At 39.0% G+C, this 16,558-nt stretch overlaps 2 protein-coding genes across 4 annotated transcripts in view; both read left to right on the top strand.

Moving 5' to 3' along the window:
* Nucleotides 1–8,510, top strand: part of LOC111870766 (DTW domain-containing protein 2) — a 37,651-nt gene extending 29,141 nt beyond the window's left edge. Inside the window, exons 1-5 of one of the 2 annotated variants that reach the window (XM_023863287.2) lie at nucleotides 4,129–4,174; nucleotides 4,278–4,383; nucleotides 5,978–6,163; nucleotides 6,921–7,116; nucleotides 7,870–8,510. In XM_023863287.2, coding sequence (XP_023719055.1) covers nucleotides 4,298–4,383; nucleotides 5,978–6,163; nucleotides 6,921–7,116; nucleotides 7,870–8,145 — 744 coding nt within the window. In that variant the 5' untranslated portion in view covers nucleotides 4,129–4,174; nucleotides 4,278–4,297 and the 3' untranslated portion in view covers nucleotides 8,146–8,510. Of the gene's footprint in view, nucleotides 1–4,128; nucleotides 4,175–4,277; nucleotides 4,384–5,977; nucleotides 6,164–6,920; nucleotides 7,117–7,869 lie in introns of those variants that run through there. The other variant, XM_023863288.2, reaches the window with a different exon arrangement.
* A 5,684-nt stretch (nucleotides 8,511–14,194) lies between these two features.
* Nucleotides 14,195–16,558, top strand: part of LOC111870764 (geranylgeranyl transferase type-1 subunit beta) — a 26,439-nt gene continuing 24,075 nt past the window's right edge. The window contains exon 1 of one of the 2 annotated variants that reach the window (XM_023863286.2): nucleotides 14,195–14,660. In XM_023863286.2, the coding sequence (XP_023719054.1) occupies nucleotides 14,420–14,660 (241 nt within the window). In that variant the 5' untranslated portion in view covers nucleotides 14,195–14,419. The remainder of the gene's footprint in view (nucleotides 14,661–16,558) is intronic. The other variant, XM_023863285.2, reaches the window with a different exon arrangement.

Below are 16,558 nucleotides of genomic sequence, written 5' to 3'. Positions count from 1 at the left end.
AAAAACGAATTAAAAGTACGAGCAAATTTAAATTTTCTATCAGCAGCGACCGATAAATAAGTTGTACGCGGATTCTAACTCAGTACTGTTGAAAATTCCTTTCTTCCTGGCAATGAACGTTTTTGTTTAGGAAGCCGAAAGCAGGAGGATATGGAGAATGGGAGAGGAAAGAAAACCTGAGGAGAATTTTAGTTTACGCAAACATTCTAAAGCCCGGGGAAGATGCTTTCTAAATTAACTTAAAAATATTAGAACCGATGCAAGTTCGCCAATCGGGACGTATTTTTGCATCAGCTGCTGCAGCCAAAGAGTTCTCACGCTCCCAGTTCAAACAGAACGATCCAACAGGCTGAGAATTAATACAGGAAGAAGGAAGAAGGAACATGAGACTTAAGTTCTGTCGCCCGTCCCGCTTGGGAGAAGAGTGACGCTTAAAGGACCGCAGGCAATGAGAGGCCCAAGAGTACTCGTACAAGGACCCGTATACTGCGGGGAAACATCCTCTGAATTACAACAATGAGCAATTGTGTGCTTGTCGTTCATATGCTTCCTGTACATGTAAGATTCAGTGCGGGAGGATGAAGATTTTGCTGCATTATTAGGAATGGTATGCAGTAAGTCTAGAGGTAACGTTCCCACCTCATGACTCGTAGTACGCGGGTTCAAATACCCGGCGGAGGGATTTTTTTTAAGGGCGAAAAAATTCAGGGAACAAGTCCTCCAGGAGGGACTTTAAGCCATGGGTCCCGTGTCGTAGCTTTACGGCACGTAAAAGAACCTCATACCTCCAAAGGAGGTCACTGAGCAAAATTGCGGACGTTTGCCGCCCAACAGCAGTCACTAATACCTCCGGTAGATGGGGGAAGCATTATAGATACTTCTCAGCCAGTAGAGAGCCGGTCTCGCTGGCTGGGCGGGACTGATGGTAAGCACCAATACCGGTAGGATATAGAGGCTGGTAGAAATCATAGAGGGAAGCACAATGGACCACTACAGGTCTAAGTGCATGGGGAAACCCACCCTCTCTAATAACTAACTAACGGTATGCAGTAAAGTGGCCAGCCCTTGGTTTTCAGGATCATGCCAAAAAGCGTGAAAAAGGGAACTCGATGTAAATAACGCTCCTCAAATGTTGATTCCTTTTCTGTCAGGTCTAGTCAGTAATTTAGTCATGTACGCATTTCTATGGATTCGCGTTCATAAAAGCAATGCCTACAAGAACTGAAAATTACACGAGTCGACAGTACCTGTTTATATCGGTAAAGGTAAAGCTATCCCTGTAACAGGCCGTGAAGGCTCATAAGGTTGGGAGAGGTCAAGGCTCCCACATTTCCTAAAGAACCGGTTCACAGAAGGTTGTCAGCCTTACGTGCCGGCCGCCCTTTACCCCCAAGTAGATTCCTGGTACTCATTTCTGTTAGAGGCTGATTCGATCCCAGGGTCATAGTGCGGCTGGAAGGATTATGTAAATTGAAAAATTCCACCTCATCGGGACTCGAACCCGCAACCTTCCGGCTTGTAGCATAACGACTACGCTACCGCGTGCCCCCGCTTGTATTGGTACAGTCGTTTAAAAACGAGAAGGCTTGAGGCGCCGACTGATGCGCCTCCCAGAACAAACATGCGCGTTCTGTAGCGGATCCTCTTGCAGTGCTTCTCGTTCTGTCGTCCATTTTGAAACATCTGATAGCGTTCCGTAAAATAAGACAGTATTGCCTTTTAATGCTTCGGAGTTATAATAAACCAAAACTTATTTTTAATAATATGAATGATATTGAGTTTGTTTTGAAAAGGACATGAGTCACGAGGGAAAAATAATTTGTTAAAAATTACGATTCTGAATTAAAGTTCAAAACCAGTCAGTATGAAGGGAGAGGCTGCAGTTTAATGGCAACTATAGTAAATACAAAGGGGCACGCGGTAGCGTAGTTGGTTGAGGCACTATGCTACAAGCCGGAAGGTCGTGGGTTCAAGTCCCGATGGGGTCATCGGATATTTTCAATTGACCTAACCCTTCCAGCCGCACTATGGCCCTGGGGTCGATTCAGTCTCTAACAGAAATGAGTACCAGGAATATTCTTGGGGATAAAGGTCGGCCGGCGAGTAGGGCTGACAACCTGACCCCCATCTATGAGCCGATTGTCTAGAGAATGTGGGAACCTCAATATCTACAACCCTATGGGCCTCCATGGCCTGTTATAAGGTTACTTTTACTTACTTACTTAGTAAATAAAAGCAGCCATAACCTCGGTCCCTCCGTCTCCCTGTAAAGTTTGGTTTCATTCACATGTGCCCCTTCAAGAATTAATAATTATAATCTCTTATACATTATAGCTGACGAATACAACCTAAAATAACTCATTATCAATATACACATAACGGCATGAACTCTTGTCGGATCTGCACTGAGTTGGAAAATCTGTGCTAGAATGCAACACTGCTTGGGTAAATGGTGAACTGATGGACATTTCTTATCTCCATAACACGGCTTTAAATTCGATATAAATATTATTGGATCGTCGTTTGCGTTAATTTGTCAAGGGCTACTTTCAGTAGGGCGCAGAAAATTATAATCTGTGGTCAGAAAACAGATTCTTACGCCCCAGAGATACGCGATTTACAGTGGAACAAGAACATGCAAATAGGTACGCCGTCTTGAAAATCAACAATGATATGACACATATATCCACTTTGCCCCCAATGCAACAAGTGTCGACAACTTCCACTGCACACTCTTAATATTTACCATGCACGAGGTATTGTTGAGTGAGTTTATTTAAACGGAACCCACATTGAAACTGATAGTCAGAGCTGTAAAAAGTAAGAATTGTATTGATGTGTGTGAAGTCGATACTTGCTGAGATGACCACGTATTTATAACAATAAATGTTCACTGCACTTAAAGTGGGGAGCGTTCCTGAATAAAAGCGGCAGAGACGCCTTCCGTAGTGGCTATTACAGTCCTGTGATGACGGTGCAAAGCTCAGGCCTTTAAGGGTCGTTTATCTAGCTTCGTCTTCATTGCAGGAACTCTATGTTCTTCTTTTGCTGTCCAAGCGTCTTCCTCGTAGCAGCCCGGCGTTCTGCTATCTCATTATCAGAATGCCGTCGGTATACTGTATTGCGGCTATCGTAGTTTTTTGTATCTGATCATAAGACAGAACTAAATATTGACGTAAATGGAAGCACGGTGAACAAGTGTACAGTGCAGTGGTCTCCCAAAAAGAAAGAAAATTACCTGATGATGGCCCATATGCGGCCGAAACATGTTGTAAACTAGTAGAAATATATAACTAGAGACATTTTAGAAATTGGATAAATTACTACTACTATTACTACTACTAATCAGTTAGAGCCCTTAGAAAGATTCAGATTAGCTCTTTCTAAGGAGCCCAACTGAGTAGGTGTCTTCCTTTCTCACCTGAAGACGGAAACAGAACCAGTTTCCGAAGCGTCGAGTCCTCTATTGCCTAGAGTGTCTTCTATTACCTAGAATTCCAGACGATATAAACAGCGCAAAAAACCAGTAATTCTGTAATACTGTGTTAACTTTTCAAGCAAAACTATTATTGTACAGATATTATGTATTTGTACTTGACTTCTACCATAACCTATGGTGTCACTCTATACTTGGATTTACGGAACGTAAATAAATTCAAAGGGGGCACGCGGTAGCGTAGTTGGTTGAGGGGCTATGCTACAAGCCGGAAGGTCGCGGATTCAAGTCCCGATGAGGTCATTGGATTTCTATCAATTGACCTAATACTTCCATCCGCACTATGGCCTTGGGGTCGATTCAGCCTCTAACAGAAATGAACCCGGAATTAATTAAATAATTTTCCTGGGGAGTAAAGCGTGGCCGGCTCGTAAGGCTGACAACCATACCGTCAACTTTGAGCCGATTGTCTAGATAACGTGGGACCCTCGACGTCTCACAACCCTATGGGCCTTCACGGTCTGGTACAGGGATAGCTTTACTTTTTTACTTTAAATAAATTCAAATTCAATATTTTCCATTCGATTGTTCCCGGCGACTCGAACAGTTTATCTGTGAGAACGGAACACAGAGATCACGGGTCCCACGGCGTCCACGGGATACTAAGTAGCGGTAAGAAAACAAAGCAATCACAGAAATGCTGTGAACTCGGGAGTGTGCGGTAGAATTATACGTGGTGTAAGTGTGAGGTTATGTCGATAAGGTGCTCATAAGCCGGCGTTTGTAATAATATGTTATTTGTGTGACATCGTATATTTTTATACGATATGATATACTCTAGGTAACTGTCAGTTTTGCAGTATGACTGACGAATGGAGCGTCTGGTGTGATCTCTCGAGTCTTCCAGCAGATCCTCCAGAAATGAGACAGGTCTGCCATAGGTGCAGGTAAGTGTTTCTAGAATGTTTAACTTCATTTAAAAATAATGTGTATATGAAGTGAAAATTTGAGCTTATCGTGCAATGTATTTTGGGGTTAAATAAAAGCATGCGGTAAACAGTTTGTAAGGAGATCAGGAATCACCTTTGTTTGGTTTATTTAGATTTAATTTAAAGGTGGGTCATTCTAATGTGTATATCTTGTTCTAAAGGAGTTTACCGGAATTACGTTGTTTGATTAACATCTATGTACCACAATCAAATGTTTGAATTGTGACAACAAACTTTTTGCCTCTGTTGAAAGAATATCTCACTTAGCATATTTACCTTAGTGAATAATTCAAAATTATAATAAGTGCATGTAATAATGGTGTTGGTGGTTTGATATAATTATGTTTTGGTGTATAATTCTATGTATTATATAAGAGTTGTCCAGAAATATGTAGATGGCTGTTGTTACAACTTTGTTTTGTATTGGACACAAGTATCCTATTAGTATGGACGAAGTGGCACTGGGGCAGGTTTTCTCCGAGTACTTCGGTTTCCCCTGCCAATCTTCATTCCACCAATTGCTCCACAATCACCCTCACCTATCATCTGGGGCTGGTACAATAGGCCAGAAGTGGCCGCAGTGCAAGGGACCTAGTCCCACCCCACTAGCAATAAAAAAAAATCCTGTTAGTATTATGGCATGATTTCATCCTTGCATCAGGCCTGTGCAGGATGTATGAAATGTAAATAAATTCTGTTCATGTACATATATAGTGGCTTCGATATTCAAAGGTCAGTGAATGAAGATTCCTTTCACCAAAATACCTCCTAGCACAACAAATTTGTTGTGAACTTAAATCCACCAGAAGATGGTGGTCTTGTAAGACAGAAACATGTTTTCTAGTTGAATGTTACTGAAAGAAACAATTTGTGTTGACAATTTTCTGTGATAGTACTCCATGTGACCTTAACATCTCTGGTGGTGTTCAAAAATTCATTAGTGAGCTATCGGCTAATTTCATGAGGTTCAGGAAATTACATCGGCAGCTCTTAATATTTGGTGAAGAATGCTGTTGTTAATTAAATAATTTTCCCCATATGTTGTTACATGTTAGCATGCAATCATTCTACTGTCAGATATCCTCTTATAGGGTCTGTATGTATTAACAACTCATCCATATCACATATATGTCATTACACTTACATTTCAGATGACATCTTAAGATCAGTTTCCTATTGTATCCTGCCTTGAAGTGTCTTACAGAAAAAGAAACCATTTGAAATGAAGTGGGAAAAAGGTAAAGCAATCCCTGTAACAGGCTGTGGAGGCTCATAGGGTTGTGAGACGTCAAGGCTTCCACATTTTCTAGACAGTCAGCTCACACAGGGCAGTGAGGCTGAGTTGACTCCAGGGCCACAGTGTGTGTGTGTGTGGCAGAAAAGATTAATTCAATTGAAAAATACAGTGACCTCGGGCATAAAGCATAATGAAATGGTAGATTTCAAAGCATTGTTATTCTTTGCATTTTCATGTTCTTCTCAGAAGTGTCAACCATAGAACATGGGTTGCTTTCACTACGTGTCAGTGATATTTAACAGTTCGCTGTTTCAGGCGCCCAGCGACAGTATGCTGGTGTACATACCTTCCTGCTACTCCATTGAATACGCAGTGTCGTGTGATCATTTTGCAGCATCCAGCAGAGCAAAGAAGATGCCTTGCCACAGTGCCAATGTTAGCTCTTGGCCTTGCACCAGGAAGGTGCCTTATTTATCGAGGAAAGAAGTTTCCACAAGCCAGGTAAGATCTGGATAAATGATAATTGTGTTAACAAAAGGATACAAGCTGGAAACAGGGCCTACTTCACACATCTTAGTACACTTAAAAGTAAAATAATATCACGAGCAGCTAAGCTACAAGTATACAAAACATTAATAAGACCTGTTGCTATGGGACCTTAACAGTAATGGAAGAGAATGCACTGAGAATGTTAGAGAGAAAAATAATACGCAAAATGTACGGACTAGTGATGGAAAATAGTGAATGGGGGATAAGATACAATGAAGAGATAATCACATTACTGAAAGGAATAGATATAGTAACATTTATCAAGTCACAGAGAATAAGATTGTTTGGACATGTCGAAAGAATGGAAGATAATGCAATGCCAAAGAGAATGTTAAAAGGAAGGCTATATTCCAAAAGAAGAAAAGGAAGACCCAGGATGGCTAGACGATGTTGAGAATGACCTGAAAAAGATGGATGAGGCATAGAGAGCAGTGGAGGCAGGTTATAGAGGAGGCCAAGACTCACCCAGGGCTGACACAGTGGTATTAAGTAGGTAAGAACAGGGTTCTTTGATCAGTGTGTGAGGAACATAAAAACTTTCAGTGTCTTCATGCTCTTCAGAACATAGTGAACGAAACATATTGGTGTGATCATGCTTCATGAAGCATTTCAGACATAAGCATGCCACCACATTCACATCAAAAATGTTAATGGTAATGATGCCACTGTCTCACTGTATCATGACTTTGTCTGCCTTCTTCTGTTACAGGCATGAAGGACTAGAAGAATTTTTGGAGTCTCAAAATTCAGTCCTTGTCTATCCCTCGAAAGATGCAGTGAATATTGAAGACTTGCCACCAGTGTCTGAAATGTCAGAGCCTTACAACTTGATTCTAATTGATGGTACTTGGCCCCAGGCAAAATCAATTTATCACAGTACACCCTTGTTACACAAACTAAGACAGGTATTGTACTTCATATTCAGAATTTAGCAATGTTGCACTGTTCCCACGTTGTTTTGTCATGCAGTGTGATACATAAAAGATATGCAGATATGACAAAATCAGACTTTCTGATTATGTAAAGAAGTAAGTGCTGGAATGTTTCATTCAAAATTCTGAAAGATTTTCCCACATCAAAGAACTTCTGGAAAGTAAGCAAAGTGGGCTTTGAAACTTCCTCTGGTTTCCACTCGCATCATGTGAAACCCTCAATTTTCCTTCATGACTTGGTGTATATATACTATTGAGAGGAAAGCTAACCGTGATATTGAGAAACAACTGTTATCTGCTAGTACAGTGCAGTTCATTTCATATTTATAGCCCTGCTCAGTTTGGAGGTAAACAAACACCCACTACTTATTTCTCTACACTTACAGTTTAGAGTAACTGCAAACAGAATGACATTTGTGAAGTGGTCAGTGATGCTAGGCAGTCATATTGATCAACTTATTTCTTTCTCACAAAAGTATGACCAAAAAAAAAAGAGTAGTCAGTCACAAAATGTGTGCCCCAGTGCTTGACAGTAACATTGAAGTGTAGCTGCAGTTTATATGGGTTATGATGATGCTCATGCAGTACAGAGTTGGTATCACATGTGTGTTGATCAACATAGTGATGTTTTGTTAATCTTCTCTCTGAACCCACCAGAAATTTATTTTGCTCATTTTAATGTATAAATACTTTTTTGTGCAATGAAAGTTTTCACTTATATTCCAGATTAAACTTGTAACAGGAAGTACAAGTGAATATGTGATCCGCTCGCAGCCCACAGATGGTTGTCTGTCGACATTGGAGACAGCAGCTGAGGCTTTAGCAGTAATAGAGAGGAATATCTACATAAAAAGTAAATTATTACAGCCAATGATAGCTCTTTGTGACTTCCAGTTGAATCACGGAGCAGTTACACATCAAAGCACAGAATATAGGATAAAAAATGATATGTATCCAAAACAAATTGGCAAAAGACTTAGTAAGTTCCTGAAGAAATGTTGAATCACTGAAAAGGCCTGATATGTAAATACATGTACATTTGTAATGAGGGAAAGATGTCTGTTACAGAATATTATTTCTTTATCTGATATACATCCAACATTATTTAAGTATATTTATATATAAAAAACTGTTAATATGATGACTGTACATAAGCTGAGAAAATTCAGATAAGATTAGTTTCAGTATCTGTAAAATATCATTCCTCAAGAAGTCATTGAAAGGCTAATCCCACATGTAACATCAATTGTTCAGGGGCTGGAATGCTACTTATGTAATGTAGTTATAAAAGGTTAAGCGGCCTCTGTAGTCTAGAGGTAACGTTCCCACCTCATGACTCATGGTACGCGGGTTCAAATACCCGGCGGAGGTCATTGAATTTTTAAGGGCGGAAAAATTCAGGGAACAAGTCCTTCGGGAGGGACTTTAAGCTGTGTGTCCCGTGTTGTAACTTTACGGCACGTAAAAGAACCTCATATCCCCAAAGGGGATCACTGAGCCAAATTCCAGGACGTTTCCCGCCCAACAATAGCCTCTAAGGCCTCCGATAGATGGGGGAAGCATTATAGACACCACTAAGCAAGTGGCCAAACTCGCTTGCTCGGCGGGACTGATGGTACGCACCATTTATCAGTAGGGTAAAGAGACTGGTAGAATATCATAGAGGGAAGCACAATAGATCAAACTGGTCGCGATGCATGGGGAAACCCACCCTCTCTAAATAACTAACTATAAAAGGTGAATCAACAAATGCAGTTAATATATAAACAATAACTCCATTGCACCAAGTTCTTGAGAAGTCACTTGTCACTCAGCTGCTCAGGAATTTCCAAATATTTGACAGAACATAAATGTTCATTGCCATGTTCATGAGAGCCTGCCACTGGTCCATATTCTGAGCAAAATGAATCCAGTCCAGTGATATGGAATCCCATTCCATATCACTAAGATCAATTTTAATATTGTCCCACTATGTCCACGTCTTCCTAGTGGTCTGTTTCCACCCATACAAAAGTACAGGCAAAATTATAGTGTTTTGTTTTTCAATTTTTACATTTTTAGACAGCTGATGAGAGGACAGAAGGTTCTGAACTGAATGGCAGCAAACATTTCCCAACTTTAATTTCCTCTTAAGTTCCTCATGAATCAAATTTTGTTCTGTTACTGTCATTCCCAAATATATGAACTTCGCCACATTTTCAAAGTATCTTTCTTTACCATATGATTTTGTCCTGCCTTTTGGTGTGAAGACATCAATCAGCATATACTTAGTTTTATTTGTGTAACTTCGAGACCAATCTCCTTATTAGCAGTAAGTAATTTTTCGTTATGTATTTATGTTATATCCAAATATATTTACATCATCTGCATAGACCAGCAGCTGATGTATACCTTTAAATTTCAGTCCCATGTGGTTTTATTGGACCTTCTAAAGTGCTTTAAAGCGAAGTTGAAAAGCATCTCCTTATTTTAGAATATTGTTACATGTATTGGTGACTTTAGATGTGGGTTTGGCTTGGTGAGTTGATTTATTGGCTCTTCGCCAGCAGAAGTGCAATTGATTATAACACTTCATAACTGTGAACAATGATGACACCCTAAAGGTTACTGTAACTACACCACATAAAATAAAGACTTCACTTTTGACTACTTCTTCTGACATCTTTTGTTTTCTGAGTCTTATATTATGAATGACGGCCAATCGACCAGTCTGTCTTGGAATAAAGCACCCGTTTGGGGCTTACACCCAGATTTATATTACTGTCAGACAGTGGGAGGTTTGTTGATTTGAACCACACTCTCTGATGAGAGGACATGTCTGTCATTTACAATTTCCACTGGCCGTCACCAGTGCATTCATTCTCATGTGCAGGTCCCTTGGGACTCGTGGCCATAATTTACTGTCTCAGATTCAAGACTTCCCTTTTTGTGACCTCCTACGACTCACAGGGTTACGGTGGATGTATTCTACCCCACCTCCACACAGGAGATGTTTTGGTTATAACTGTTACGCAGCCGTGATAGCATACACTGCCTTGAAGAGTTCTGTATTTCACATCTGCAGTAACTGTCTGCCTAAGCACACATTACCACAGACACACTTTCAGTTCCACGGTGACATATATGCCTAGTTGAGTGTTGTCACAGAGTTGCGTATGGATACCAAATTCTTTATTGCCGAGTGTGTTAGAAAACAGTTGGTTTTGAAAAACAGTTTCAAGTGCTTCGGCATTTGAACACTAATATACACAAAGAGAATATTAAAATTAAATCCACAAAAAGTGCTCCTGTTCAAAAATTGCTTAGTGAATTTTCTAATAATAGTTTTTCACAGTTTTCCTTTGATTTATGCAAAGCCTTTTTAAGCGCAGATATTCCGATGTGGAAACTAACCAATCCTACTCTGAGAAACTTCATAGAGATGTAAGTATACCCAGTGCAAAGTGCCGGATGAATCTACTGTGTACAAAAATTACACAAAGCAGTGTTACAATCTTACAGTTGAAAGCATTAGAGATAAGATTCAAGATAATTTTGTGTGGGTATCAATCGACGAAACACAAGATTGTGAGGGACGGTTTACTGCAAATTGTATAGTTGGATCCCTTAATAAGAATGAACAGTCTACCCCATATCTTCTTGCAGTGGAGCAATTTGAAACCACAAATAGCCCCGCAGTTTCCAAATTTTTTATCAATTCCATGAATATACTATGGCCGAATGGCATTCAGCATGAGTGCGTATTGCTCTTTGTGACTGATGCCGCAAGTTATATGATGAAAGCCAGTACTGCTCTTAAGTTATATTTCCAAATATGACACATTTGACTTGCCTTGCCCATGGGTTGCACACTCTTGCAGAAACAATTTGTGCAAATTTTCCGCTTGTTGACAAGTTGGTGTCTTCTGTGAAGAAGGTATTTGTTAAAGCACCATACAGAAAAGAAGCCTTTAAAGCGGTAGCGCTGAGCGTTCCACTTCTGCCAGAACCAATTTTAACGCACTGGGGCACGTGGCTGTGTGCAGCGAGTTATTATACCAAACATATAGAAACAGGAATGTCGTGAATACATATGATCCCAAAAGTGCAGCATCAATTCAAATTGCCCAAGATCTACTAAAAACACAGAACTAGAATCTAATCTTTCCTATATATCTGCTCACTTCTGTCATCTTCCATCCGCCATTTCCTCACTGGAGGCAAGCAATAGCAATACTACTTTGTATCAGTCGTTAAGTGTTTTCAAAACCACTGTTTCCAAATTGAATTCGGTTCCTGAAAGAGTTGGTGAAATAGTAAAGGGAAAAATACACGGCATTCTTTCAAGAAATCCAGGATATGAACAAATTTGTGAAATTGAAATATTAGCTGGTAAACGTACTGAACTGCCAAGTAAAAAATCACTAACAGTGGAGCAAATAGCGGCTTTTGTACATGCGCCCCTAAGTTCCCATGAGGTGGAAAGAAGTTTTTCCTGCTATAAGGACATCTGACGAGACAGTAGGAGGCGACTAACTCTGGAAAACCTAAAACATTTAGTAACTGTGAACTGCAACAGAAGAGAAGTTGAAAGTTCGGAGAGCTAAATGTGAGTACCATTGGTTTTTTAAATTTGTAATGAAATATGTTGGCTTTGTTGTATGATTTGTATTTAAGTATAGCTTTTTATTGAAGTGAATCATTCAGTGATTACATAAACTATTGATTTGTTGGTCTTAAAATAATGTAAAATCGATTTTAATATTTCGTATAAATTTTTATGTGCATATTTCAGAAGTTTTTCATGCATAAATGCATACATATTTAACGGATTATTAAGGCATAAAAATCCGGTCCCTAATTATGACCAAAAATGATATTGCCACCAAAAAATATGTTGCTGATACAATAATTAGCTCAAAATGTAGGATTTGAACTCCAACATTCCCATTGTATTTCTGGTGCCATTATTTTGGCTTGTGTAATTCACCTGCCTTGTGTTTATGGTGATGTTGGTCTCATATTAATCATATGTAATTCCAAAGAAAGTATTCTTAAAATATTACTGCAACTCAGAATGAAATCATATAACCAAAATAGTAAAGTTCATAGTTTTATTAGAATAAGTTTTCATTTACCGTTAGCCCATGTATAATATATAGCAACATTTAGGTTTCATATTAGAGCATTTTGACTTTATTTTATGGAACCCAAAGGTTCATCACCGTGTTCACAAGAGCCCTCCACTGGTCCCTATCCTGAGCCACATCTATCCAATCCATACCATCCCATCCTATCTCTCTGAAATCCATTCTAATATTGTCCACCCACCTATGCCTTCATCTTCCCTGTGGTCTCTTTCATCCAGGCTTTCCCACCAATATCCTATACGCATTCCTCGTCTCCCCCATTCGTGCTACATTACCTGCCCACCACATCCTCCTTGACTTGATCATTCTAATTATACTTGGAGAAGAGTACAAGTTATGAAGCGCCTCATTATGCAGTTTTCTCCAACCTCCTAATTCATGATTTTCATTCCTCTTTCCATAGAAAAATGTATAGTCTCCTGCTGGTGCAATGCCACCTCCATCCCATCTGACCTGTACTCCCGCTAAATCTAACTTATATTTTAAGATTTCTTCTGCCACTGCCCTATACAAACTTCGTACAGTCCAAGTGCCAAATCTCATATCCATTTTCATTAGCTTAGGTCGTTTATTCAAGGAATCTGTCCAGATCTGAGGCTTTTTGTTCATTTTCGTAACAATGATTTTTTACAGTGAGGAGTTGTTAGCCCCACGCCCAGCCGCCAAGCTGGAGGGCCACCCCTTGTTGGCCATTTGTGATTGCTTATTCAATATATTCACAGCTTCCCTCCAAAATTGGAGTTTGTCTCCTCCATCCGCAACCTGAGGACAAGCCATGCCGTGATGACAGGGACCCACCTAACATGGCCACAATTCACATATCCAAATATTATTAGCACTTATAGATTATGAATAATATATGAAAACAAAAGACCATTTGCTTGTTATGAGCTGATATGTATTTCTATAATAGTAAACCGAATTATTACAGTGCAGCTAAACTTGCTGCTACATGCTGACACTTAAAAATGCATATTTAAACCTTTAATATTGAAGGCAATGAAACCCAGATGACACTGAGATGTGTCTGAGCTTGCCTACTATGATCACAATGTTAAACTCATACCTTAATTTCACAACTTTTCTAAACCGGAATGCAGAACTTGTATTTTTTTCTCCGATATCCAGGAGATATTTCCCTTTGTATAAGTGGCTGTGCTACTCCATCGGTACTTTCATTCTCTCACAGTTTGAATTAGCAGAAATGCATATATGTTTCTATACACAGAACTGCATTTACATTTTCTGTGAATAAACAGATTTAAATGCATATATCTCTGCATATTCAGAAAATAAATATTATATTCACTCACAGTTTGAATTAGCAGAAATGCATATATGTTTCTATACACAGAACTGCATTTACATTTTCTGTGAATAAACAGATTTAAATGCATATATCTCTGCATATTCAGAAAATAAATATTATATTTTGATAATGGTGATACGCTGTATGGTGAAATTTCACAGTTCTCTGAATCTTTCATTCCTCTATAATTTTGCTTCTTATTTTCTATTTCATTCTGCTGTATTATTTCCCTAGTTCCTCTCTTAGGTGACATTAAAGTTGACAATAGGTGGCTAAACTTACCAATAGCTAAATATGTACACACTGACAAGCATGGTCCCACTTTATTATTTCCTTGTTTAGATTGACCACCCTCAGCAACAAAGTAAGGGCAGCTATCATTCAGTTGTTTCCACGCAGAAGAAGTGTGCTGTCATTGCCTGCTTCCGACAAACAGTAGTACGACCAATACGACAGTAGTTTTCACTACCGTTGTCGGTGGCTATGGTGGCTGATGGTGGCTATGGCCATTTCGCAGCAATATAATGAAATAATGAATGAGGAAAGCGATCACTCTTTGACCTACAATGGCGACCGTAATCATTTACCGACACATCGAACAGCTGTATGTAGGGGTATCTACTGGATCTAGGGTATTGGTAGCAATAGTTACGCAGTGATGTGTTAATGATATTTGAACATAAGTATCACCAGTCCAAGTCTTTTGTAAAACAATATAAATCCATCAAGATGAAAGTGATGGTATGACAAGAAGCTGTGGTCCCGAGGAATCTGGAAGTGTCTACGAAGAGAATTTCGAAATATTATGTAAAGTGTAGGTTAGGGTTGGCATACAATTATGTTTCCTTGTGACAACAGTGATCTTAGTTTAGCAAAAAAGCAGCATATAAAATATTTTCAACGTTTTTTAAATATCCTTCCTGCACGTTTAATCTCTTACGATTCGACAAGATTAACGATGGCCTTCTTTGCAATTTCTGGACTTGATATTTTAAATGCTTTGGATGTACTAGATGACAAGAAGAAAGAACATATTATTGATTGGATATATAGGCTTCAAGTTGTTCCTGATGGCTCACGTAAGGAGAATTGGTATATGGTAGAGAAGTATTGCTATTTAAATATGTATGCTCATCTGCTCTAATGCAGCAAAGCTTTAGGGAACATGGTTACTTGTAAACCACGTTGTTCTCTAAATCGATGTTGATGGGATCAATTTTTACCATAAGAAAGGTGATAAATAAGTAACTTACGTCTTTAAAGCGTTTATTTACTCCCATAACGTGCGTTACAATATAGATCATGAAGAAAGCAGTCGTCTGGGATTTGGCACCGTGCATATGTGGTGTTAACCGACGTTTCGGAGGAACGTATCGCCTCCATCTGAGTTGTGGAGGCGATACGTTCCTCCGAAACGTCGGTTAACACCACATATGCACGGTGCCAAATCCCAGACGACTGCTTTCTTCATGATCTATATTGTAACGCACGTTATGGGAGTAAATAAACGCTTTAAAGACGTAAGTTACTTATTTATCACCTTTCTTATGGTAAAAATTGATCCCATCAACATCGATTTAGAGAACAACGTGGTTTACAAGTAACCATGTTCCCTAAAGCTTTGCTGCATTAGAGCAGATGAGCATACATATTTAAATAGCAATACTTCTCTACCATATACCAATTCTCCTTACGTGAGCCATCAGGAACAACTTGAAGCCTATATATCCAATCAATAATATGTTCTTTCTTCTTGTCATCTAGTACATCCAAAGCATTTAAAATATCAAGTCCAGAAATTGCAAAGAAGGCCATCGTTAATCTTGTCGAATCGTAAGAGATTAAACGTGCAGGAAGGATATTTAAAAAACGTTGAAAATATTTTATATGCTGCTTTTTTGCTAAACTAAGATCACTGTTGTCACAAGGAAACATAATTGTATGCCAACCCTAACCTACACTTTACATAATATTTCGAAATTCTCTTCGTAGACACTTCCAGATTCCTCGGGACCACAGCTTCTTGTCATACCATCACTTTCATCTTGATGGATTTATATTGTTTTACAAAAGACTTGGACTGGTGATACTTATGTTCAAATATCATTAACACATCACTGCGTAACTATTGCTACCAATACCCTAGATCCAGTAGATACCCCTACATACAGCTGTTCGATGTGTCGGTAAATGATTACGGTCGCCATTGTAGGTCAAAGAGTGATCGCTTTCCTCATTCATTATTTCATTATATTGCTGCGAAATGGCCATAGCCACCATCAGCCACCATAGCCACCGACAACGGTAGTGAAAACTACTGTCGTATTGGTCGTACTACTGTTTGTCGGAAGCAGGCAATGACAGCACACTTCTTCTGCGTGGAAACAACTGAATGATAGCTGCCCTTACTTTGTTGCTGAGGGTGGTCAATCTAAACAAGGAAATAATAAAGTGGGACCATGCTTGTCAGTGTGTACATATTTAGCTATTGGTAAGTTTAGCCACCTATTGTCAACTTTAATGTCACCTAAGAGAGGAACTAGGGAAATAATACAGCAGAATGAAATAGAAAATAAGAAGCAAAATTATAGAGGAATGAAAGATTCAGAGAACTGTGAAATTTCACCATACAGCGTATCACCATTATCAAAATATAATATTTATTTTCTGAATATGCAGAGATATATGCATTTAAATCTGTTTATTCACAGAAAATGTAAATGCAGTTCTGTGTATAGAAACATATATGCATTTCTGCTAATTCAAACTGTGAGTGAATATAATATTTATTTTCTGAATATGCAGAGATATATGCATTTAAATCTGTTTATTCACTGAAAATGTAAATGCAGTTCTGTGTATAGAAACATATATGCATTTCTGCTAATTCAAACTGTGAGAGAATGAAAGTACCGATGGAGTAGCACAGCCACTTATACAAAGGGAAATATCTCCTGGATATCGGAGAAAAAAATAC

This window comes from Cryptotermes secundus, unplaced genomic scaffold (assembly GCF_002891405.2).
Source record: "Cryptotermes secundus unplaced genomic scaffold, Csec_1.0 scaffold307, whole genome shotgun sequence".
NCBI classification, from domain to species: Eukaryota; Metazoa; Arthropoda; class Insecta; order Blattodea; family Kalotermitidae; genus Cryptotermes; species Cryptotermes secundus.
Note: the sequence above shows the minus strand (reverse complement) of the source record. Positions and strands in the feature narration are given on the sequence as shown.